The sequence below is a fragment of the Aphidius gifuensis genome, linkage group LG3, assembly GCF_014905175.1.
Source record: "Aphidius gifuensis isolate YNYX2018 linkage group LG3, ASM1490517v1, whole genome shotgun sequence".
NCBI lineage: Eukaryota > Metazoa > Arthropoda > Insecta > Hymenoptera > Braconidae > Aphidius > Aphidius gifuensis.
Genome location: NC_057790.1, coordinates 18,200,738 through 18,224,621, shown reverse-complemented (window position 1 = coordinate 18,224,621; position 23,884 = coordinate 18,200,738). Strand labels below are relative to the sequence as shown.

Genomic DNA, 23,884 nt, shown 5'->3' with positions numbered 1-23,884 from the left:
AAACGATTTGTTTACAATGTGGTTGAGCTTGAAAGCTCAATGTTTGACAGTCTCATTTACACAATAAACGATCAACCCACTTTTCATTAAAATAAAATTCATTCATACAAGTTTTATTCACCCTTTTAATAATCAATAATATATATAAATATATTTTTATATTTATTTATTATTAATAAATATACTTCAAAGATATACTATCAATAATAATTAATAATTTATATATTTAGTTTTCATTAAATTTTTATTTTTTCATTTGATATTTTAATTACTGTCTCAAGTTTATTTTTGTATTTTTTTTTTTAAATAATTAAATTTTAATAGGTATATAATTTATTTTAATAATAATAATAATAAAAATATATATTTTTGTCTTCATTTAAGTGTGTATGAGGAGGAATATATATATGTGAAAATATTTTAATAATTTTTATTTATTTTTTTAGAAATTAAATTTGCTGTAAAATTTTTTAAAGAAAATTTTGATTTTTTTTTTAAAGGAATGTCATTAAAAATAAATAGTCTGAATAGATAATACAATGAAAAAAAAAGAAAATTGCATAATAATGAATTTCCATTGAATTTAATTTTTTTTTATTTTTATATTATTTTTCGACATTCAACGGAAAACACAATTTGCATATAAATGAGACTAATGTAATTGTAAAGAATATATGCACGTGGAAATTAAGGAGGTTGTTTGGATGATCAAACTTACGCATAAATTATCGAAATTGATTAATTTGATGAAAGTGATATTTATAGAACATGTGTTACTGATTACTGAAATCTGAATATCAGTTTCTTTCTCATCATACATACGTTGATATAATTTTAAAATCAATTTTCAATGGAAATAAAAAATGAAACAAAATGTATTTTATTTAAAAACTAATTAATTAATTTTCTCAATTGACTAATTTAATTAAAAGTCATATTTAGAAAATTCTTTTTTTTTTTTTAAATAGTCGTAAGCTTCAAAACTATTTATAACGTTCAAGAAAAAAAAAATAAATAAATAAATTTTACGAGATCAGTTAAAGTCAACTCAATGGTATTTTTCATTTTTTTTCTATTTATTTTTTTTTTCTTATTTCTTTTCAATTTCACAACAATCTAAACAACAGTTGTATTTTATTTTAAAGTAATGTGAGATCAGGTGGAACGTCACCAAGTTGCGGTTTAAATTTGTTCAATGTTGGTGACAATGGTTTTTCTTCTTCGTCAATTGAAAATGAAACTTATCTCGTGTTTTCTTTAGTTCAGTCAATCTATACAACTTTTTTTTTTATCGTCTTTTAGCTTTCTTTTCACAATTTTTAGTCTTCATTTGACGATTGGTATATATTTTTTATTTATTTTAAATTTATTGGATAAAAAACAAGAGAACCATGTGTGATTGAGATAGTTTTTATTAGAATCAACAGTTTTAAGTGAAAAAAAAAATTTCAGTTAAATAGCAATAGCTGTGATTGATTTGTGACTCACAACCATCAAAACTTTTCCAATAAATTTAATTAAATATTTATTAAATAAAAAATATAAAAAGTAAATTAATAAACATTTTTTAACAATTATATTTTACTGGAAAATACTTCAATGATAATAATTAATTATCAAAACAAATATTAATTAAATATTTTTGATTAATTGTGATAATAAATTTTCTTGTCAACCACATATAAATTTGAAAAATGTGTTGGTGGTTTAACTGAACATAATTGTTCAGAATTTTGTTGACTGAATGAATCGAATTTAATTTTACAAATTAAATAGTACTATTATCAAAATACGATGGGTTTTGATAATTAATATCTAGCTTGAAAAGGGGTGGATAATAAATAACCATAGAGAAGAAATTTCAATTATATGTATTTTACGATAAACAGAGAAAGAGAGAGAGAGAGACGATTTATATAGAGATAAAATTTTGCGAAACGTCCCAGACTTTATCCAACACAAGGAAGATAATAGTTTTGGATAGTTTATTGGGATATCGATAATCTGAGTTACCTCGATATCATGTGAAACTTGATATTCGTGTGACTCAAAACATATCCAGTTTTAGTAAATGTGTAGGTATATTCATTCATACATGAACCATTGCCTTGATTAAAGTTTTCAACTTCCATAGTTCCATTACTATATAAGGAAAAAAAAAAAAAAATCTTACACACACACACACACACACACACACACACACATTTTGTGTGTAATGAATTTATTATGGAACATTTACGTATATAGCTATTACAAATCAACAATAGAAATTTTAATAATCTTTGTAATTAAAAATAAAAAAAATCAAGTAAATTGAATAAATAGAAAATGAACATAACTGGAAATCGAAGTTTATCGATTACTATTGTTTCGATTTATTTTTATTATAAATTTCAACTGAAGAATAAAAAAAAAAAAAAAATCCCAAAGCGATTGATGGCGAAAGAAAAGTATATATATATTTAATTTTTTTTCCTTCCTTTTGTTATATACCTATATGTATAAAAAAAAGGGGTTAAAAAAAAGCTCAGGAATGGAAAACGTAAACGTCACTCTTTTCGAGCTAAGCCCTCGTTTTTATATATATTTTTTTTTTTTTTTATTTTTCATCACATCCTTCGAGATTAAAAAATACCCACACATTCATAAACACAATGAATGTTTACGTTGTTTTTATAAATACTTGAAATTGTCAAGAGTATTTATTATATCATCGTAATAATTATACAGTGAGATAAAATATATATAATTAAAAGAAGACTAAAAAATAAAATATATATGCAGATTATAAATGAAAAAAAAAAAAAAAAAAATTAACTTAATACTGATAATTGTTTGTCATAAATTAAAAAGTAAAACGATATTGTTGTTTATATTTTTTCTTAAATTTAATTAATTAGTTTTTATATTTTTTTTTTTTGATGAAAAGAATCTCTCAAGGGAATTTTTTGTGTAATTTTTTTTTTTCACTTGTTTTACGTGATGTACACGTTAAATAGAGACTATACGATTTAATAAACGCGTTTTGCATTATATATTTCAGTTCCTTTTAACCAGAAAACTTAGCTATTCATGTTCACTTTTTGACGTATGCTTTATGCATATATGTTCAAAGAATTTTTTGTACTAACAACACACCCCCTGCATGTTTAAACAGAAAATCTTTTGAATTGTAAATTTTATTAAATATTCTGTTTATCGATTTAATTAGTTAATTAGATGACAAAAAAAAAAGGTTCAATTTTACTAAATAAATCCTATTTTTTTTCTATCAATTAAAATAATGAATATTTTTCTAAATGGACTGTTGAATAATTAAAATAAATTGATTGTTATTTTTATTTTACCAACTCTAGTTGATATTTATTTTAAATATTTTTGCAAAAATTATTATTTATATGCACAATTATAAGATGTAACTGTAAAGACGCGTGTGATAACACTTCTAGTAAAGAACTGAGGCACGTTGAAATGTGGCTTCGATCATCTCTGTAGTCTCCCACCTTTTTTTTTCACATACCAACCCCTTAACATAAACCACCCACATCTTTCTGATCAAATGCGCATTCACCCACGCAACTGTTGCGCGCCCCTAGTTTTTATATTATTAAAAAATAAAAAAAAAAAACACTTTTTGTTCTTGTATATATGAAAAGAGGCTGAAAGCTTTAGTGTAAATTTTTTTTTAATTTTCGTTGATGATCCGTATGGAAGTTTTGTTAAGCTTTACGATAATGATGACTCGTTAAATCTGCTCTTTTAGTAACTTTTTTTTTTTTTTTTTTTTCAATAATAATCTCGTATATAAGAAAACACTTGGTTTTTTTTTCATCTCATTGGTACGAAAATGAGTTTCAAAAAAAAATCTTCTATCAAAAAAATTGAATAAAACTCTTTGTCAACTTTTTTAAAAAATTGACTTTGATGAGTTGGTTTTGTTAAAAAGAGGTCATTTATTTTTTAAGTAGATGATGAAATAATTTTGTCATTTAATAAATTTCATCACAAATAATTTAGAATAAAACATTTTTATTAAATACATCGTGTTATAATCAACATGAATAATTTTCATCCCTTAGATTCACATCTTGAAGGGTGAAAAAAACAATACGTTTGTAATTTTTCAACCCAAAAGAAAATGTAAACTTTTATTTTATCTTTTTTGTTATTAGAATGATCAAAATATCTTAATAATGATTTTTTTTTTGTTCCAATTTTAAACACTTAAAAAATTTATAATTTAAAAACAAATTGACGTTGATTTACGACACTGATTGTTAATTTTTAATGATTAAGAAAAAACTTTTGCTTACAATAATTTTCATGTTACCATCAAAAAATAAAATAAATACTTTTTCAATTCATTTAAATAATGAAAATTAGTTTTCAACATTATTGTTATTTCAAAACTGTGTTAATGAAAGCTTTCAACTAAGTTTTTTCAAGATTTTATATATATAAATGCCAATAAAACTTTATTATTCCAATCTGTAGTTAATGTGTTAATGCACATACAGAAAACTTTATACGAAAATATTTATACAGATAATAATTATCCTCATAACGAAAATAAGCTCATTAAGATTATTTCTTCTCCAGTTGTTTTTCTAATTTTTTTATCAATAAAAAAAAAAAATTAATCTATATAGCAATATAAAATTTTTTATTCTGCAAATTATTTATTATTTAAAAAATATGTAATTAAAAAAGATTGAATTTACCAGAGCAATATTTAATACCAAAATAAATTCAGAAATGTAATTTGGCATTACACAAATATGCAGACTACAATTTCATAATAACAAAACCAAATATTTCTGTACTTTCCCGCAATAAATCAAAAATGCTAAATTTAAATCAAAAAAATTTTACGTCAAATATAATAATAAAGAAAACAGTGTTGTTTTTTTTTTTTTATAGAAAAAATTACACTGAAGAGAATAAAATTAGTTTTGAAGAAATTTTAAATTTACCTTTAGGAGATTTTTTAGTTGATATACTTTGTGAATATATATATTTTTATTTTATTTTTTTTTCTTTGACAATTTCTACCCCAGGCAATTCTTGAAACAATATATGCTACCGGAACTTTTAAAGATATTTCTATCGTACAATCTTTTTTTTTATTTGAACATAACTATAACCAGTATTTTTATTCTGTCTACAATGTAACAATTTAAATCGAAAAAAAAAAAAGAAAAAAAAGAATAATACAAGTTTGAATATTATATTACGTTTTACTAGAGTTTTTATTTTTCTATATAGAAAAAATAATTCTATTCAAAACATAAACTATATAAATTAATTTCAAATAAAACGCAAACAATTGATAGAAATTTTATTACAACACTTTTTTGTAATAATTTCCTTTGAAATAAATTTATAAATTAAATTTTATATAAATTATCATTAATTTCTTTTTAATAAATTTATTTAAAAAATTAATACATCCTTGTATTTTCTCAGTAAATCAAAAAACTTTACGTAAATTATAAACAGAAAGAAAGAAAGAAAAAAAAAATAGTAAAAAAGCATAAACACTTGTGATTTATCGTAATTTAATTTAAATAAAATAAATGTATAAATACATAGATTATCTATTATTATAAATATTGAAAAATATATTAATTGTTAAGTATATTATACAAGGAAATACCCCCATTGTCCCGCATTTGTATAAATGTACGTGATTTGAAAAAGTAATGAAATCGAAACAGAGCGTAAAGTATGTCATCATACACTTGTTATTTATTTCTACAAATGACAAGGGTGAAGTATATCACAAAATAACACATTATATATTTTGTATTCAAGCTGTGTCCAAGTATCATGAGGGTGATAAGAAAATGATAAGAGTATTATATATAAAGTTTGTTTTTTTTATTTTTCAAATAAAGGATAAAAAAAAAAAAAAAAAAAAAGTATAAAAAATTTACTGATAAAGACATCACAGAGAGTTGACTTTCACATTGTTATAAATATAAAAACTTGATGTCACTCATTGTCAGTTATCATTGACAAGTTTCATTAAAATGGCAAACTTTAGTACATTTTTATATTTAATTTTTGGTTGTTTAGCAACACTTGCTGCTACAATTGACATTAGAGTGCTTGAAAATGCTGATATACGATTTGGTCCAGATGACGTTGTTCAAGACAAAAGTTTGGTAATTATATTTATCATTATTATATTGTGTTAATAAAGAATATATATATGTCAATTTTATTTTTTTAAAGTTTAAAAAATTGGAAGACGATAAAGGCCAGAACTTTATTGGTGATTTAAAAATTGGTGAACATAAATCACAAGAAACTGTTTTTCGTCGTACAATTGATGTTTCAAATCCAACAGATGATGTTTACCGTACTTCAATGACACTCAGTGTTAATAACGGTAATAATATTCAGTTTTTTACTTTTGGCTATTTACACAAAAACTAAATAGAATAATAAAAAATGAGTTAATATTACTTTTTATAATATTATTTTTATACTCAAGTACTTTTTTATGTTATTTATAAAAAATTCATGGGACTTTTATTTATTTTTTTTTTTTCAAGGGATAATCCACTACATGAATGTGCAGAATGAAGCTGGTAGTTATGCAGTTGCTTGTGATGAACAAAAAACATTGGGTAGTTCTGCAAGCAGATTTAACTTGCGTGTCATTCCCAAGAGTAAATCGACTCTCACATTGGTCATTGCAGCACATTGACATGTGCCACAAAAAGACACGTCAAAAATAAATATATATAAATAAATCAGAAAAAAAAACAGGAATGATGAATAATTAAAAATATGTAATTATGTATTCATCAAAATAAATACTATAAATAAATTTAAAAAAAAACATGCAAATAATTAATTTCAAAAAAAAATTATTCGTCTGTGAATTTATGGAAATTGGGTTTTTTTAATTTCACAAATGAATTTAATTTTAATAATATTTAAATCCAGATTTTTATATTCAAACTTATAAATGGCAAATAATAAAAATCTTTTAATTATTTATTAGTATAATTATTAGCTATTTAATTGACAGTAAATTTATGAAAAATTTTGATAAATTTAAAAAGCTCAAAATACGTTATTAAAAATTTAATTAATTTTTTTTCTTTTATATCTCTTTAATTGATAGTAAAAAAAACATATGATAATTATAACTTGATTTTTTTTTCAGCTTTGATTTAATTTATATATAAATTGATTGAACAAATAAAAAAAAAAATTGATATTATTTAATAACTATTAAGACAAGTATCAACATTGGTTTTATATCCACCAATGGCTAAAATACGATAAGCAATTTCAATATACCTGATCGATCAATATTTGGTATCGCACGAATTCAATTCGTATCACCACGAGTATATTCGAATATTCAATTATCCAATCAACACACTACAAACATTGATAAAGCCACATGAAAAATAATTATTTATATTAAATCATCTTTTATATATATATAAATAAAAATAAATAAGAAAATTAATAAATAAATAAGTAAGCTGTAAAAAGCTATTTTCTTATTTATTATATAAAGTTTAATAAATAGTAATATAAACTTTAATTATATTAATTATCTATTTAATAAATAAATTAAAAAATTTAATTTTAACATATTTTTATATAAAGTTAATGAACCTTCTGTCTCTTCTCACTTATTTCTCATGGTAGGTATATAAATATAAACAGTAAAAAGTAAATTTAAAAATTTTTCAAATATCCCTCCGGTTTGTATACAGCAATATAATACATTGTGACGTACAACGACGATAAGGGTCTCAAAATATCAACCCTCAAAACATTAGCCGAAGGCTATATACCAATTTTACGTAAAATGTTATTAACGAATAAACAACTCTCTTTCTCTTCTTATTATTATTTTTAATCAGAACATGATGATTATCATCATCAACATAATTTTATAACATTTATAAAGATTTTCCTTATTTTTTTTTTTTTTTTTTCGTCATCATATTTCAAAGATTATATGACACTTTTATTTTTGTAATAAAGCAATTTATAATAATTTTTCAATATTATTTTTGAAATCCGAAAAAAAAAATATTCAAGAGTCTTAGTTTTATTAACTCATTATCATAAACACCCTTATTAATAGAAAATAAAGTAATAAAAAAAAAAATAAAAAAATCATAAAAATTTAACAAAATGAAAACTATACACTGTGAACCATGAAAAACTTTTTATTTTCGATTCTCATGTTGAACTTAAATTGTACGAAAAAAAAAAAAAAAATAGACTCTTGTAACTTCAGTTTTCAAGTATACTATACTTTATACTCTGTAAAAGTTCTAAAAACAGAGTTTTTGCGTTACAAACTCCACTTCTGTCCTTTTTATCCCTTTCACAGTACATTTTTATGTTTTTTTTTATTTTAATTTTCTTGCTATTTCTTATTTTGCAAACTCAAATTTATATTGTTCATAAAAAAAAAATAAAAATATACACGTACTTTAATTTTCCCTGACACGTAAGAATTCATTTAATTATTTATAATTTTAGTCGACAAAAAAAAAAAAAACATTATTTTCAATTTTAGTCATAAATTAAATTTAAATTGTTGAATAATTTATTAAATACTTAATGAACTTTTCATTTATAAAAATTGAAAAATTAAATAATTTATTTTAAAAAATAATTGAAGATTTATTTTGTCATTTATTATTTAATGATTTGAGAAGATACTTGGATAACCGAGAAGCAATTTCTTGGTTGCTTGGGGGGATTCAATGATACTGGCTTTATTCCCAAATGATTCAACATTTTTTTTTTTTTTAAATTGTTTTTAATAAAAATAATAAGCACGTATATGATCTATTGAGACCTTGTTATATATATAAAAAAAAAGGCTCCGTGAAGTTGGCGCACAACTTCAACGTAGAAACTTCATATAGAGCTTAAAAGAAGGCTCTGAATTTGTAGTATTTTGTAGTAAAAAAATTAGTATTTGTAGTTCAAAAATAAAGGGTTAAAAAAAGGGTTAAAAGCAATTTTCTTCAAAAAATCGACTACGGACGTTGTATATAAGTCAAAAATCTTTGTCAGAATTTGTAGTAATTTGTAGTGAAAAAATTAGAATTTGTAGTTTAATAGTTTTCCCGGAAAAATAATTTATTTATTAAGGTATTTATAAAACAAGTTTATTTTTCGTGAAAATTATCAAACTACAAATTATGATTTTTCCACTACAAATTGCAGTAAGTCTTTCTGCATTAAATAAATATTACAATTTTCATTTTGGACAATAAAGAAAAAAGTTATGCATTTGTTTATTAATATATCAGATAATAATTGTTAATTAACCTTTTTATTTATTGTTTAAAATAAAAAAAAAAATGTCTATTCAATGCAAGAAGACCTGCTGCAATTTGTAGTAGAAAAATTAGAATTTGTAGTTTGATAGTTTTCAAGAAAAATAAACTTGCTTATAAATACCTTAATAAACATATTAATTTTCCGGGAAAACTATTGAACTACAAATTCCAATTTTTTTACTACAATTTTCTAAAACCATGTCTGCACCTAATTTACATCATAGAATCATATTATGATAATAATAAAAATAGTTATACGTTTTTAATCATTTTTGAGTAAAGAAAAAAATAGAAAAAAAAACCTATCTTCTGGAGAAAATTTTTTTCCGGAAGATAGGTTCAATTGCAAATTATAATTTTATCACTACAAATTGCAGCAGGGCTCCCTGCATCAAATAGACATTTTTATTTTGGTTTTGATCAATAAATAAAAAAGTTAATTAATATTTATTATCTGATATAATAATAAAAAGCTGCATAACTTTTTCGTTTATTGTCAAAAATGAAAAATATAATATTTTTTTAATGCAAACCGAAAAAAGGAAAAAAGGATAAATAAATTATTTTTAAAAAGGAAAAAAGGATTAAACGATTTTTAGTTGCACAATTGATGGACGGTGGAGGTTCTGCAAAAAAGGAGAAAAGGAAAAAACAATTTTTAGTTGCCGAATTGATGAACGGTGAAGGTTCTGCAAAAAAGGAGAAAAGGATAAAACGATTTTCAGTTGCCCAATTGATGGACGGTGAAGGTTCTGCAAAAAAGGAGAAAAGGATAAAACGATTTTTAGTTGCACAATTGATGGACGGTGGAGGTTCTGCAAAAAAGGAGAAAAGGATAAAACGATTTTTAGTTGCCCAATTGATGAACGGTGAAGGTTGTGCAAAAAAGGAGAAAAGGATAAAACGATTTTCAGTTGCCCAATTGATGGACGGTGGAGGTTCTGCAAAAAAGGAGAAAAGGATAAAACGATTTTTAGTTGCCCAATTGATGGACGGTGGAGGTTCTGCAAAAAAGGATAAAACGATTTTTAGTTGCCCAATTGATGGACGGTGGAGGTTCTGCAAAAAAGGAGAAAAGGAAAAAACAATTTTTAGTTGCCCAATTGATGGACGGTGGAGGTTCTGCAAAAAAGGAGAAAAGGAAAAAACAATTTTTAGTTGCCCAATTGATGGACGGTGGAGGTTCTGCAAAAAAGGAAAAAAGGATAAAACGATTTTTAATTGCCGAACCTTTATAAAACTAGCTCACCAACATGGGCACAAATGAAAAAGGCTATAATTGGAATGTTAGCCTTTTTTGGGCTTTTTTTGGGTGGTAATATCGGTTTTTGGGCTTTTGTAGATTTTTTTATATGCAGTGTTGCTTAAGTTTAAACTTTGTCAATAATTGTTCAAATTAAAAAAAGGTAGGCCCATTTTTATGGGCTTTTTTTGGGTTTCCATTCTATCATAGTGGAATTTGAAATTATCAGTAATTAAAAAAGTTAATTAACATTTAAAATTTGATATAATAATGAAAAATCGCATAACTTTTTTGTTTATTGTCAATAATGGAAATTGTAATATTTTTTTTGGCATTCGTACTTAAAAAAGACTACATTACACCCGTATTTTCATGTGTAAAGTTTTCAATATACACATTAATAAAAATAATGTGTAGTTTTTCATTTTACACATTGTTTTGACTGAAATAATGCGTAAAATGAAAACCACATTCATTACAATAAATAGGGAAACCACCAACACAACTAAACATTGTATGACGGTGTGATTTTTTTTTTATAAACTGAATGCAGCCCTCTGACATTGAACATGCTGAACATAGCTAAAACATAACTTGGCAACTTTAACTTATACATTCTGTCTAAATATAGGAGTGACAGCTTGAGACAGTTTAACAACAAAATACAATCTTATTTCAACAAAATTAATAATTAAAATATATCATATTAAGAAAAAAAAATTAAATAAAATTGCAAAAACTGTTTTAATGGTGATTGATAATGTCATATGTGAAAAGGATGAAACTATTATGCCAAAAAATCAAAAGGTTTATACAAATATATAAAACATACATAGATTTAAAAAACATTTAATAAATTGTTGAGATATATCAAAATATGATAGATATTTTATAAATGTTAGGAATATGTTTTTTTTTTATTTAAGGCCATCTGATTTATTTGTTATTCTTATTTATTCAAAGCAATATTGTTCAATTAAATATCAATTTTATTTTTTGTATTCATGTTAATTTTATTTTTGTGATATATTAATTTTCTTTTGTTTAAATCATATCAATTTTGTTTATTTGAATCATATTAATTTTGTTTTATTTAAATCATATTAATTTTGTTTTGTTTAAAATATATTAATTTTGTTCATTTAAATCATATTAATTTTTTTTTAATCATATTAGTTTTTTTTTAATTTTGGGGTTTCACTGAGGCTAAAAGGGAAACCGCCTTCGACCACCAGGGCTGCTCGCCCTGGACAGCCGGGTTTACCCCTGGACCCGCATTACGGTCCCACGTATTTCTTGATCGTAATTAATATCAAATTGTCTAATTATTTTGTAGTCTCTTTCAAGTACTTATGGCAAAAAATAGTATGCTTTACACGGGTGTAATGCTGATGACTCTTACGATATTGAGGCTTTGCTCGTCACATGCACAGCGTTGCCTCAACGGTGGAATCTGATGTCTCAGCAACGCTGCGCATGCGCCTCGCTTTGCCTCAAAATCGTGCGAGTATCATCAGCCTTACACCCTAGTAAAGCAATGTACTATTTAATGCAGAAAGACTTACTGCAATTTGTAGTGAAAAAATTATAATTTGTAGTTTGATAATTTTCACGAAAAATAAACTTGTTTTATAAATACCTTAATAAATAAATTATTTTTTCGGGAAAACTATTGCTGAACTTCTAATTCAATTTTAAAATACTAAGTCGACAATTTTTGACCTATATACAACGTCCGTAGTCGATTTTTTGAAGAAAATTGCTTTTAACCCTTTTTTTAACCTTTTATTTTTGAACTACAAATTCTAATTTGTTTACTACAAAATACTACAAATTCAGAGCCTTCTTTTAAGCCCTATTTGAAGTTTCTACGTTGAAGTTGTGCGCCAACTTCACGGAGCCAAAAAAAAAAAAGTCTACAAAAATTTACTACAAAACCTTTTAATTAAATTAACTATTGACTTTTTTCTTTTGAAATGAAAAAAAAAAATTACAAATTACCATCAACTGTGACATTAAATTTATTAGTTAAAAAATATGCAAGTAATTTAATTATATCATTTTTTTTTCTCTCAAGTTAAGTAGAAAAGAAAAATAATTATTTCAAGGATATAAAGAAATTTTTTACTTTGTAAATTGTATTATCAACAATTGGAAAATAATATTAAAAACTTTACAAAGTCATTTGATGCATTGTAAATACTGCTTTTATAATCTGCATTTAAAAAAAAAAATTCCCAATAAATTTACATAATTAAAAAATTAATTTTTAAATGAAAAAAATTCCAGGATAAATTGAACATATATATTGCAAACAAAATGACCAAGACCTGTCCGGAAAATTTGCTTCAAGTGCAGTCATGTTTCTTTATATGCATTTCTTAAGAGTTTATCACGATTAAATATATATATACATCAAATGTGCTTTCTACAATTCAACTGTAATTTTTATTTTCATTTTTTTTTTTTTTTCGTTAAATCTCATTCTTGTTGAGAGAGTACAAAAGCTGCACTAGCTCTTATGTATATACAATATGTGTATATAGTAGTTGAGGTCGTCTGCACTCGGCATACTCAACCTAAAGAACTTGAATATTGTTACTTGGTTGTGGATGCGTTGAATATGGCCTACATTGTGGCATTCAACTTGGTAGTAATGGAGAAGAAGAAGAAGGCAACGTATTGGCAAATCTAGTATCCTCTATTTTTTTTTTTTACTATTTTTTTTTACGTCTACAAAATGCTTGTCCTGATTGTAAATGGATCAGCCGGAATTTATCCAGTGACGAGTTCCAGTTACTGCATTTGATGAGTTCCTCGTTTATTTATTTATATATTATAATTTTTTTTTTTATTATTGGTAAATTTTATTTTTCCTTTTATACTCTTGTTAACAAGCATAATATGATGTTATATTTATAGTAAAAATAGGAAATAAATAAAATCCGATTAAAAGTAGTAAATTTATTTTTAAATATAAATTAAAATATTCAATCTTACATTTTAGTCATACAAAAAACAAATTTACTACTTTATAAAAAAATAGATAATAATAATTAATATCAAAATTTTATTAACTCAAAACAATAATGCATTGTCTGAATTTATGCAGTGACCCTTAAAGTCATAATAGTTATCTTGAGTAAGCAAGTGGCAGCCTTAAATCGGCTTACTCAGGATTCTATATCTTATCGAGACAGAGTTTGGTCTTTTCATATATATACATATAATGATTATAAGATATACAACAGTAAAGAGATTGTTGTAATCATCTTGGTCACAAAAAGATGACTGTGCATGTTATATCAAAAATATAAATGCAAATATTGAATCAACAAGAACTACCAAATTCTTCAGCATTTTAATAATAAAATTGACGAATATTTTCATTCAACATTTAAACAATGAAGATGACTTGATTATCAAACAAAAAAAAAGGCAAAAATTTTTCGTATTCTATTTTTATTTATTATATTTATTTCAAATATTTTTTTAACAATAAATAAAGCTTGGCATATGATGAAAAGTTTTTTAAAAAATAGTTCAAGTATATCTCTTTTCACCTGAGTATTTTTATTTATTTATTTTCTTAATGATAATTTTATTTGTTATATATATATATTTACTAGATAATTAGCACTTGTGGGATATCGATAATAAAATTATGTAGACATGTGAGAAACCCTTCAAGAAAAAAAATTTCATCATACTGAAGAGAAAATAAAATTGTCAGAACAATTTGTTATACCAATGGGAACACACAAAGGTAAAATTATTATTTTTACTACGTTCTAAATAGATATATATATATTTATTTTAAAAGTTTATTATTTATTTTTAAATAATTAATATTATAAAAAAAAGTGAGTTGTTGATTTATTGAAATTGTGTGGTAAGTGATTAAACGTGTGGTTATTTAAAATTAGATTGAATATGTCATGTAACTTGGTTTGATTTCAAATGAGAATAGTAGTTTATGAAGGACCAAGTTGGATGAGCATATATATATATATCATTGAAAGATATGAGGTAAAGCTTTTGAGTGTCTGTCTGATGATGATAACACTTGTAACCGCACTTTTACTCTCTCTCTCTCTCTCTCTTTTCAAATACACACGAGTGTACACATTTTATAACCTGATTCTCGTAATTAGGTACAATTTAAAAATCAGGTGTATTAAAAAATAATTAATAGTTGCCATGATGTTAATGATGCATTGTTAAAAGTGTTAATAATGTGATTTAAAAATACAATGTGTATTTGTTTTTTTTTTTTTTTCATTTCACATAGTAGTTTTAATTTAATTCATACAATAATAATAAATACTTTCACTATATTATTTAAATATTATTATTATTTTTCTATTGTATATTTCAGATGATAAACTAAGGAGCATGAGAAAACGTTTAAAATTGGAAAAAAATGATCAAAAAGAAACAAATAAATTGGATCCTAATATTAAAAATGTTGAAACATTTAATAATCAGGGTTTTGGTGATTGGCTAAGTTCAAATAATGGCATTGAAATGATGAAATTATTTGTTGTTGCTAATTCATTATTAGTATTTGTTACAATTGCATGGCCTAATATGAGATTAGTTGCTTCAATAATAAGTGATTATATTAAAGGAGAAAATAACGAATAATAATATATAAAAAAAAATATAAATTTCAAAAAAGAATTATAATATTTATGAGTGATTTTATAATAAAGTTTGGAAAAAAAGAAAGAAAAAAAAAAGTGTTTACTTGGAACATTAAGTTTATTCATCCTGGTTTTTAGATAGATATAAAAACATATAACTTATTGATTTTTGAAGCTGCACTCAGTTAAGTAATCGTATTATTATTCGACTACGTAACTGACGTTGCTAAAAAAAGGTTACTCAATTTTATTATTATTATTTTTTTTTCTCCAAGTCTTGGGAGAATATTTATAGAGGAAATTGTATGAAGTTAAGGTTTTTCCAGCAATTGAATATAAATAAATTGCCGGAGATTTGAAATAAAAATTATAAAAAATACATAAATATATAAATCAAATTTGAGTAATTTAAAAATTAATTTGAAATGATTGCAATTTTAATAAAAAGTGTACTATTATTTGGCGTTATTGGATGGTACAGTACCAACGTATGGAAAATAATCGATGTTTATTTTAAGGAAAAATTTGAAAAATATCTTCAAGATGAATATGCTAAAAATCCAAAAATGAAAATTGATATACAATCACCAATTATTAATGAAGAAATAATTTCAACAATATCAAATAATGACTACTGTAATTTTGAAAATTGTCCAGATAATAAAATAAATTCTAAAACATTAGAAAATTTAAATACATTAAAATCAGATAATTCAAAAAAAATTGAGCTAATTTCAAATGAAGAAAAAAAACTAAAGCCAATTGAAAATAATAAAATTAATATAAATAATAATGAAAAAATTAAAACAAAAATAAAAAATTCTAAATTATTAATCAATAAAAAAACAAATAATAATAATAATGGAAAAAAAAAGAAAAAATTAAGTGATAAAAAAAAAAAAGTTAAATCACAATTGAATGATGATTTTTCAGAATTTGATTATGAAAATGAAAAACCACATGAAGGTATACCAATAAGTGAACTTGGTTTTAAACCCAAAGCAGATATTGGAAAACTTGACAGAATTAATGCTGAAGAATTTTGTCCAATAAGTATTGATGATAATAGTGATTGTTTTGAGACTAAAAAATGGCCATAATTGCACAGTAAATAACCAAGCTAACTATGTATCATTCAAATTACATTTTCAAATCAATTTATATATTTTTTTTTTTTTGATATTAATAATTAATTTTATTGAATACTTTAAATAAAATTTTAATGAATTTTGTTTCATAATTATTAAATTAAATTTTTATTAGAATCTTCTCAATTTAAAAATTGTACTTTCACCTGAGAAAACATAATCATCTGGTTAATATAAAATATAAATATTATTCTTATGTACACACAGTCAAAAACATATTGACCTTGTAATGACATAAAAGATAAAAAAAAAAATGCCTTGTAGAAGGATAAATGTTTATTTATTCACATTTATGTAACAACAACAGTAAATATAAAATACAAAAATTTTAATGCAAATTTTTTGTATATATCAATTTACAATATACATATAGATTTAAAATTTTTTATAAAGTTGTTATCAAGGTCGTGCTGAGTTTGTTAGTTTTTTTTTTTTTTTATACGACAAGACAACATTTATATATCAATTTTATCATTTAAAAAAAATATACCAAGAGATGAAAAAGAAGAAGAATTTACTTAAATAAATAAAATTGTAATAACAAATTTATAATTAAAATAAAAAAAATAAAATGTTAGCTTAATAATGAGGTATAAAAAAATAATATTCATGACAGTTATAAGGAAAAATCTTGATTCAATAAAATATTTTTTAAATAAATAAAATTAATAAAAAAACAAAGAAGCTTGTTATGCAAATTTTTCATTGCATTAATATACTTGACACCGTTACATCTATCGTTCAAGTCACTTTGCTCTACATTTATAATTCAATATATATTTACTCAGTTATAAAACATAAAAAAAAAAAAAAGATTAATTGATGAAGAAAAAAAATTGAGATAAATACAAATTAAAAACATTTTAATCTATTAATAGAAAATAAAATAATAAAATAAAAAATTTCTAGGCCATAAAAATTATCGTGTCAACTTCCTAATGACCCAATTAAACGAAAAAAAAAAAAAAAACTTGTAATTAAAAAATAAAAAGTTTAATGAAAAAAAAAAATAAAAGAAAAAAATGAGTAAATAAAGAAATTAATAATAATCATTAAAATATGATTTTGTCTATATACATTTAATTTTTAATGAAAGCTTAAATTTATATATATTTATTTTTTTTCTTCATATAATTTAAATATTTATGTGCACCTGACCGTTGCTAGCAATTACTTTTGTAAAGTGAAATTACTAATATTTGTTTAAACATTAAAACGCCACTGAATTACACACCGTTTAAATTTTTTCTTTTTTTTTTTTTTTTTATATAAATAAATATGTTAAATACTTTTATTACTATAAAGGTCAGTAATAAAAAAAAAACTTTTAAATTGATTTTTATATTTAATATTTTAGTAATGATTATACGTGTCATATTTTTGGAGTAATATTTCAAAATTAAATTTATAAAATTAATTAAACCGTAAAAGTAAAAAAATATAAAAAATTTAATTAAAAACATAAATTAAATAAAATTCTATAACTTTTTTTTGCTAAATATTATAAGTTATAATTAAAAAAATATATTAAATTAAAAAAAAAAACACAAGTTATATTTAAAAATTTTTTAAAATTGTTAATTTATATTATTAATTAATAAAATATATAAACAAAAAATGAAAAAAAATTATCCAAGTTATGTTAAAAGTTGAGGAATTTGTAAAATATTAAAGCGGGTGACCTGTTGCACGCTATCAAGCAACTAAAGTGAGACAAGTATTAACAAAACAACTTGAATAAAAGAAAGACAGCAATTCAATAGTTTGAGAGGAACCACCAGGTATATATACATAATATACACAACCAAAAAGGGCCCAAATAAAAAATAAAATAAATAAATATATAAAGGTAAAAAAATAAAAAATATTGAAAGCGTTGAATAAAAAAAAAGAGGATAAGAAAAAAAAAAATTTATATGAAACAGCAAGTGAGGACAACACGAGGGTTTCATTTTATTTTTTTATTCTTTTCATTTTTTTTTTTTTTTTTTACTCAATGTTTGAATGCTGTGCCCGAGAGCGACTCATCCCGGCCGAGGCCAAGCCAAGATTCCTCAAACTAACCTCAAAACCCTTTCTCTCTCTTTCTCTGTCTTTTTTTTTTTTTTTTTATAATTTCTCCTCAATCATCATTATCACACACATAATCATATTAATTTTCAATTAAATATATAAATAAAATAATTAATTGCTAACCTTTATTATGTGATCCAGATCCAAACGAAAAAAAATCAATCAGGATAACACACTTTACTCCAAATTTATCACAATGATAATAACAACAACAACACTTTAACCACTTAAACGATAATAATAATAAAAAAAAAAAAATAACAATATAAATTAACTCACTATAAACTTAAACAACACATTGTAACAATTCTTGTTGTTGTTGTTGTTGCTCTTTTTTTTTTTTTTTTTATAAAAATATACATGTATATTTAGTTTTAAAATAGTAATGTTGATTATTATAAACTGCCATTACATATATGAGTTGTTTAAATTAAAACAGACACTTGTTTTTATGATTTTTGAATTTTTATGTTTATACTATGAGGTGTAATAATTTTAATTAACTTTATAGTAAACTGAGTAAACGGTTACAAAAATATATATTAAGGGGAAAGCAAAAGAATCACATTGAGAGAGTCTGACACAAACTTTGTGCTAACCAATACGTTGTTTGACCTGCCAGTAGATATCAGGCCCGACCAATTGAAACTCAGGTGATTCAGACCTCTCTCCTTTAGTTATTTCTCTCCCCACTTTTTTATTTTAACGCTCCGTTTATTTGCTCCCTCATACTTTCTTCTTCCTTTTTTTTTTTTTTTTTCATTATTTTTTAACGTACAAAAAGGTATGGCACATCCCTTGTGTGTGCGTGTATCTATTGGGGACATAGTCCCAAATAATAATCATAATAAAAAAAAAAATTTCAAAAAAACACATATTTACACCTTAAGGTCCCATATACGTATGGTGTTTCTTAAATAACATGTTGATATGGCGACCACCTGCTGCGCGGCCTATTGGTTTATACGAGAAAAAAAAACTTATAAATTCAAAAAAAAAAAAAAAAAATAGAAATTTCTATTTGATTTATTTGAAAAAAAGATTTTCTTGTACGAAATTATGTATTCTTGCATATTTTAAACATATGGAGCAAATTATATTTCAAATTTTTCTTTTAATTCTAAAAATCATTGGAATTTTATGGTAAAATTTTGGTGGTGTAACGTAACTTTAATGATTTTTAATTTCTTTGTAATTGCATTAATATTCGAGTAAATCATAATCAAATAAAGAAATAATATTTTCCGAAAAGAAAATTCACATCTATCGCCATTTTAGAAAAATGAAAATTAATTATAATCAACTATTGATCTATGATCTATAATACCGACTCAAATTATCATAGTCGGTAGTGTAACATTTGAACAAACTTCAAGTCGATAATACAGAAAATAATTCTAAATTATTTGAAAATTGAAAAAAAAAAGAAAAAAAATTATAATATTTTTCCTTTGAAAAATGTTGTTCATTTAATTGAACAAACAAACAAAAATATTTATAACAATAATTAATAATTTTAAAACATTCAAAATTCAAATAAAAAAAAAAAAATATATAGTAAATGATAAAATTATTTTGTCAAGGTTAAACAACATTGTCGTTGACAAGTACTTATTTTATTAAGACTCGTTAACAACCATGATATTCATTCATTTTTATTTTATATATATAAGTTTTTTTGAGCTTAACATTTTATCCAGTTGATGATCAACATTGTGGGGATAATACGACAGTCTCTTATCACAAATTGGAACGTGTCAACGAGCTCAAAATGTGAATTAAAAAAAAAAAATATACACACAGTTATCACACAATGTGTTAGTGGTACAAATAATATATATATTTTATTTTTTGATTGATCATGTCTGCTCTTATTAAACTCAAACGTAGTAGTGTTCAGCTTAAAATAGCAGCAATCGAAGTTGGAGGTAAATTTTTAAATATATATATTATTTTTTATTTAAAACTATAGATAAAATTATTTTATTAATAAGACAATGTAATAATAATTTTGATTTTTTTATCATACTGTTAAAATTACCAAATAAAGTCAATGTCATCTAATCAAAGTTTCATTTGTAAATGTAGGATATAATTTATTTCTCCCCCTTATTCATTTTTTCTTCTTGATTTTTCCAACGTATTTGTTGATTCTATTGTAATGCCATGTTGTAATTTATCAAAAGCATCATCATAGCTTTATTTTTTTTTTTGATAAAAAGATTATATTAAATAAAAAAAAAATAAAACTTGTTATTGTCGGGTTGACGGTATTTTCAAGATTTATAAAATGGCAGGCTTTGTGAGAAAAGGTAGTGTTCAACTTGTTAAACGTAGCAGTGTACAAATAAAACAGGCTGCTAAAGAAGTACGAGGTAATTGTGTAAATGAAAATATTATATATAAATTATTGTGTTAAATCAACTGTGTCAATTTGTGTGTAAAGTTTAAACTATTTTTCTTATTATATTCAATTAAATAAAATCAAATTTTTGATCAAGAAAAAATTCTTTAAAAATATTTAAAGCAATATTATTTTTCACTTGAATAATACTAAAAAAATCAATGAAAATAAACTTGAAATAAAATTATAAATGTGTAATTATTTATCACACAAGATTTGTATTTATTTCTAAAGATAAGGATTTTTTTTTTTTCGCATAAAAATAAAATGTATATATATCAGATGACGACGTGTGAAAAAAACAACAGTAAATGATAAAAAAATCACGTTTAAAAAATAAAATAAATAAATAAAAATGTTGATTAATTATAGCAGCTGTTAGAGCAAGACATATTGTTGCTGGACTTGTTGCAGTTGGTTTTGCATTATCTGGAGCTGTTGAAGTTAGTTCATCAGTTGCTTTACTTGCAAATCAAGAAGATAATCATGCAATTATTGACACATCATGGCACTGTGATATGCTGGTTAATATCAGCAAACGAAACCATACTGAAGACTTTGAAGTTATTCTTCTTGAGGTTTAAAAAATGATAAAAAAAGTGTAATTCTTCTTTTTTCAAATCATCAAATTAATTAATTTTTTTTATCGCTTATTTTTATAGCTTCCTCAAGAAGAACGAGCTGAATCAATAATGCGTGAAGCATTTTTATGGGGTCAAGTTGCTGGACCAATGCTTGGTGGTTGTCTTGTTTGGGGACGTTCAGGACCAACTGTTGTTTTTTCAAGAGCTATACTCGGTGCTTGTCTTGCATTACTTCTTGTTCCTGCAGCATGGCGTGGTCCTTCACATGTTGCATTACGTCTTTTTCAAGGATTATTAACAGTAACTTGATCAATTAAATAATACAATAATACAAGTATTATTATATTTATTTTAATTTTTTAGGGTGCAACAATGCCAGCAGCTCATATGTTTGCCATGACTTGGTTTAAAAGTAATCACAGAAGTTGGTTCTTTAGTTGTTATGCAGGTAAAATTTATCAAATTAAAAAAAATATATATATATCAAATAATTTATTATATTTTAATTTAGCGGTAAGCGTTGGTTACTCAATGACTGGTTGGATTGGAACAGCAGTTGTTAGAAATTTTGGAAGAGATGCATTATGCTATGGTCTTGTTATAATAGCTATTTGTTGGTACTTTGCTTTTATACATTTTGTTCAAGATACTCCAAAGTCATATCAACACGATACAAATGTAATAAAATAAGTAAATAAATAAACGAATAACTAGCTAATTAAAAAATATTTTTAGTCTGCAGTGATACCTTGGGGTAAACTTTTAAGATCAGTACCAGTATGGGCATCATGTATGGCAACAATGGGTAATCAATGGGGAGATGCAACATTAGCACTTGGAATGACTAAATATTTAAAATTAATTTATGGTTTTTCTACTGCAAATGTAAGTATTTAATTTATTGTTGATTAATTTATTATTATCGAAATAATAAATATTTTTTTTTTTATATAGGACTCGGTACTAACAACACTACCTCATATTGGTCATTTTTTAGCTGCTCTTACTTGTGGATTACTTGTTGATCATGTAAGAGAATCTGGTATAGTTTCAACGACAACTGCTAGAAAACTTGTTGTATATACTGGTATGGAAAAAAAATTTTTTTTAAAATCGTAGTATTTATTTATAATTATATTTATAAAAATATTTATTATATTTATTCAGCTCATTTTATACCAGCTGCATTACTTTTTGTTGCTGGATATGCTGGATGTCAAGCAATTGGAGCAGCTTGGTTGGGTATTGCAGCACTTCTTGTTTCTGGTACAGCTACATCTGGTGCGATTGCTGCAATTGCTGATCTTGCACCAGCTGAATCACCAGCTTGTGCTGCTGCTGCATGTGCATTATGTTCAACACTTGGTGCTGCTGGTCTTCTTGCTGCTAATTATTTTGTCACTCAAGCACTTCATGGCTCGGTTAATAAATTAATTATTCTATTTGTTTTTCATTTAAAAATGTTAATGAATTTTATAATTGTTTTTTTTTTTTCTCTTAGATTGCTGGTTCATGGAGATTAGTATTTGGTGTTGCATCATTAGTTTTATTATCAACAGCTGCTGTATTTCTTGCTCTTGGAAAAGGTGTTCCACAACCATGGATACCATCAGTTGCACGTTCACGTAGTCATGATGATGTTATTTATGAACAAGATACATATGAAGATGTTGCTGTACAAACAGAACCACCTGAATCTTATGATGATATTGAAAGTGTCATTGAAGCACCAAGATCATTATCAGTTCATTCGAAACGCTCAATAACATCAAATAATATTTAATTTAATTTTTAAAAAACTTAAGCTATAGCTATCATTAATTATTTATTAAAATAAAAGAATTAAAAAAATAAATACAATAATATAATGACAAAACAAATAATAATAAAAAAAAAAAATTTATTAAAAAAATATCTGATGTGTGTGTGTGAGTTATTTTTAACATTTAAAATTATAAATTAAAATTTCACAAATTAATTATATCCACGCCAGTATTTTCATCACCTTTATTATATTTTAATTTTCATATAAAAATTTGCGTTTATTGTATTCAAAAGCGTGCAGTAAAAATTAAGTAATTTTTTCATATTTAAAATAATTCTGCACAATTTATCATAACAATGATAAACAATCTTATTAAAAAAAAAACAAAACAAATTGCATGCCACAACAATTTTGATACTATTTTTCAAATAGTATTAAAAAAATTTCTAAATAAAAATTTCTTAGATAATAATTTTGAGAGGAGAAAAAGAAAAAAAAAAAAATTTGTAAATGCATTTATTTTGCATTAGTCACACGTTCAAGTAAACGGCTATTAAAATGAATCGACAACAACGTACAGGTGGAGTATAAAATTGGCATGGGAATATGAGAAATAAAAAGACAAAAAAAAAAACATATACAAATGTGTGAGGATTGAGTTCGCAAGTCAGCGATGCGTGGAA

At 23.7% G+C, this 23,884-nt stretch overlaps 5 protein-coding genes across 8 annotated transcripts in view; 4 read left to right on the top strand and 1 right to left on the bottom strand.

Annotated features, from left to right (window-relative positions):
• The window catches only part of LOC122852387, a 36,805-nt gene extending 17,708 nt beyond the window's left edge, over positions 1–19,097 (bottom strand). The window contains exon 1 of the mRNA XM_044152153.1: positions 18,572–19,097. The gene's annotated coding sequence lies outside the window, so the exon portion shown is untranslated. The remainder of the gene's footprint in view (positions 1–18,571) is intronic.
• On the top strand, positions 5,958–6,804 carry LOC122852400. Its single transcript, XM_044152176.1, has 3 exons — positions 5,958–6,167; positions 6,238–6,394; positions 6,561–6,804. Exons 1-3 carry the CDS (start codon positions 6,033–6,035, stop codon positions 6,713–6,715), a joined length of 447 nt encoding a protein of 148 aa, XP_044008111.1. The 5' UTR covers positions 5,958–6,032; the 3' UTR covers positions 6,716–6,804.
• On the top strand, positions 14,299–17,433 carry LOC122852403. Its single transcript, XM_044152179.1, has 2 exons — positions 14,299–14,347; positions 14,960–17,433. Exons 1-2 carry the CDS (start codon positions 14,332–14,334, stop codon positions 15,226–15,228), a joined length of 285 nt encoding a protein of 94 aa, XP_044008114.1. The 5' UTR covers positions 14,299–14,331; the 3' UTR covers positions 15,229–17,433.
• LOC122852398 (glycosyltransferase-like protein gnt14) lies at positions 15,653–16,327 on the top strand. Its single transcript, XM_044152174.1, has one exon. The coding sequence runs from the start codon at positions 15,653–15,655 to the stop codon at positions 16,325–16,327; it is 675 nt and encodes a 224-aa protein (XP_044008109.1).
• Positions 19,098–20,146: 1,049 nt separating the features above from the next.
• On the top strand, positions 20,147–23,350 carry LOC122852394 (sialin-like). 4 transcript variants are annotated; one of them, XM_044152165.1, is made up of 10 exons: positions 20,324–20,376; positions 20,730–20,823; positions 21,225–21,430; positions 21,515–21,736; positions 21,800–21,884; positions 21,948–22,114; positions 22,172–22,321; positions 22,391–22,523; positions 22,604–22,857; positions 22,938–23,350. In XM_044152165.1, the coding sequence occupies exons 2-10, from the start codon at positions 20,739–20,741 to the stop codon at positions 23,217–23,219; spliced, it is 1,584 nt and encodes a 527-aa protein (XP_044008100.1). In that variant the 5' UTR covers positions 20,324–20,376; positions 20,730–20,738; the 3' UTR covers positions 23,220–23,350. The 4 variants fall into 4 exon arrangements, with proteins under 4 accessions (XP_044008103.1, XP_044008102.1, XP_044008100.1 ...); XM_044152166.1 differs by having other exon boundaries at positions 21,228–21,430; positions 22,938–23,292; XM_044152168.1 differs by lacking the exon at positions 20,730–20,823 and having other exon boundaries at positions 20,147–20,376; positions 21,228–21,430.
• The last annotated feature ends 534 nt before the right edge of the window (positions 23,351–23,884 follow it).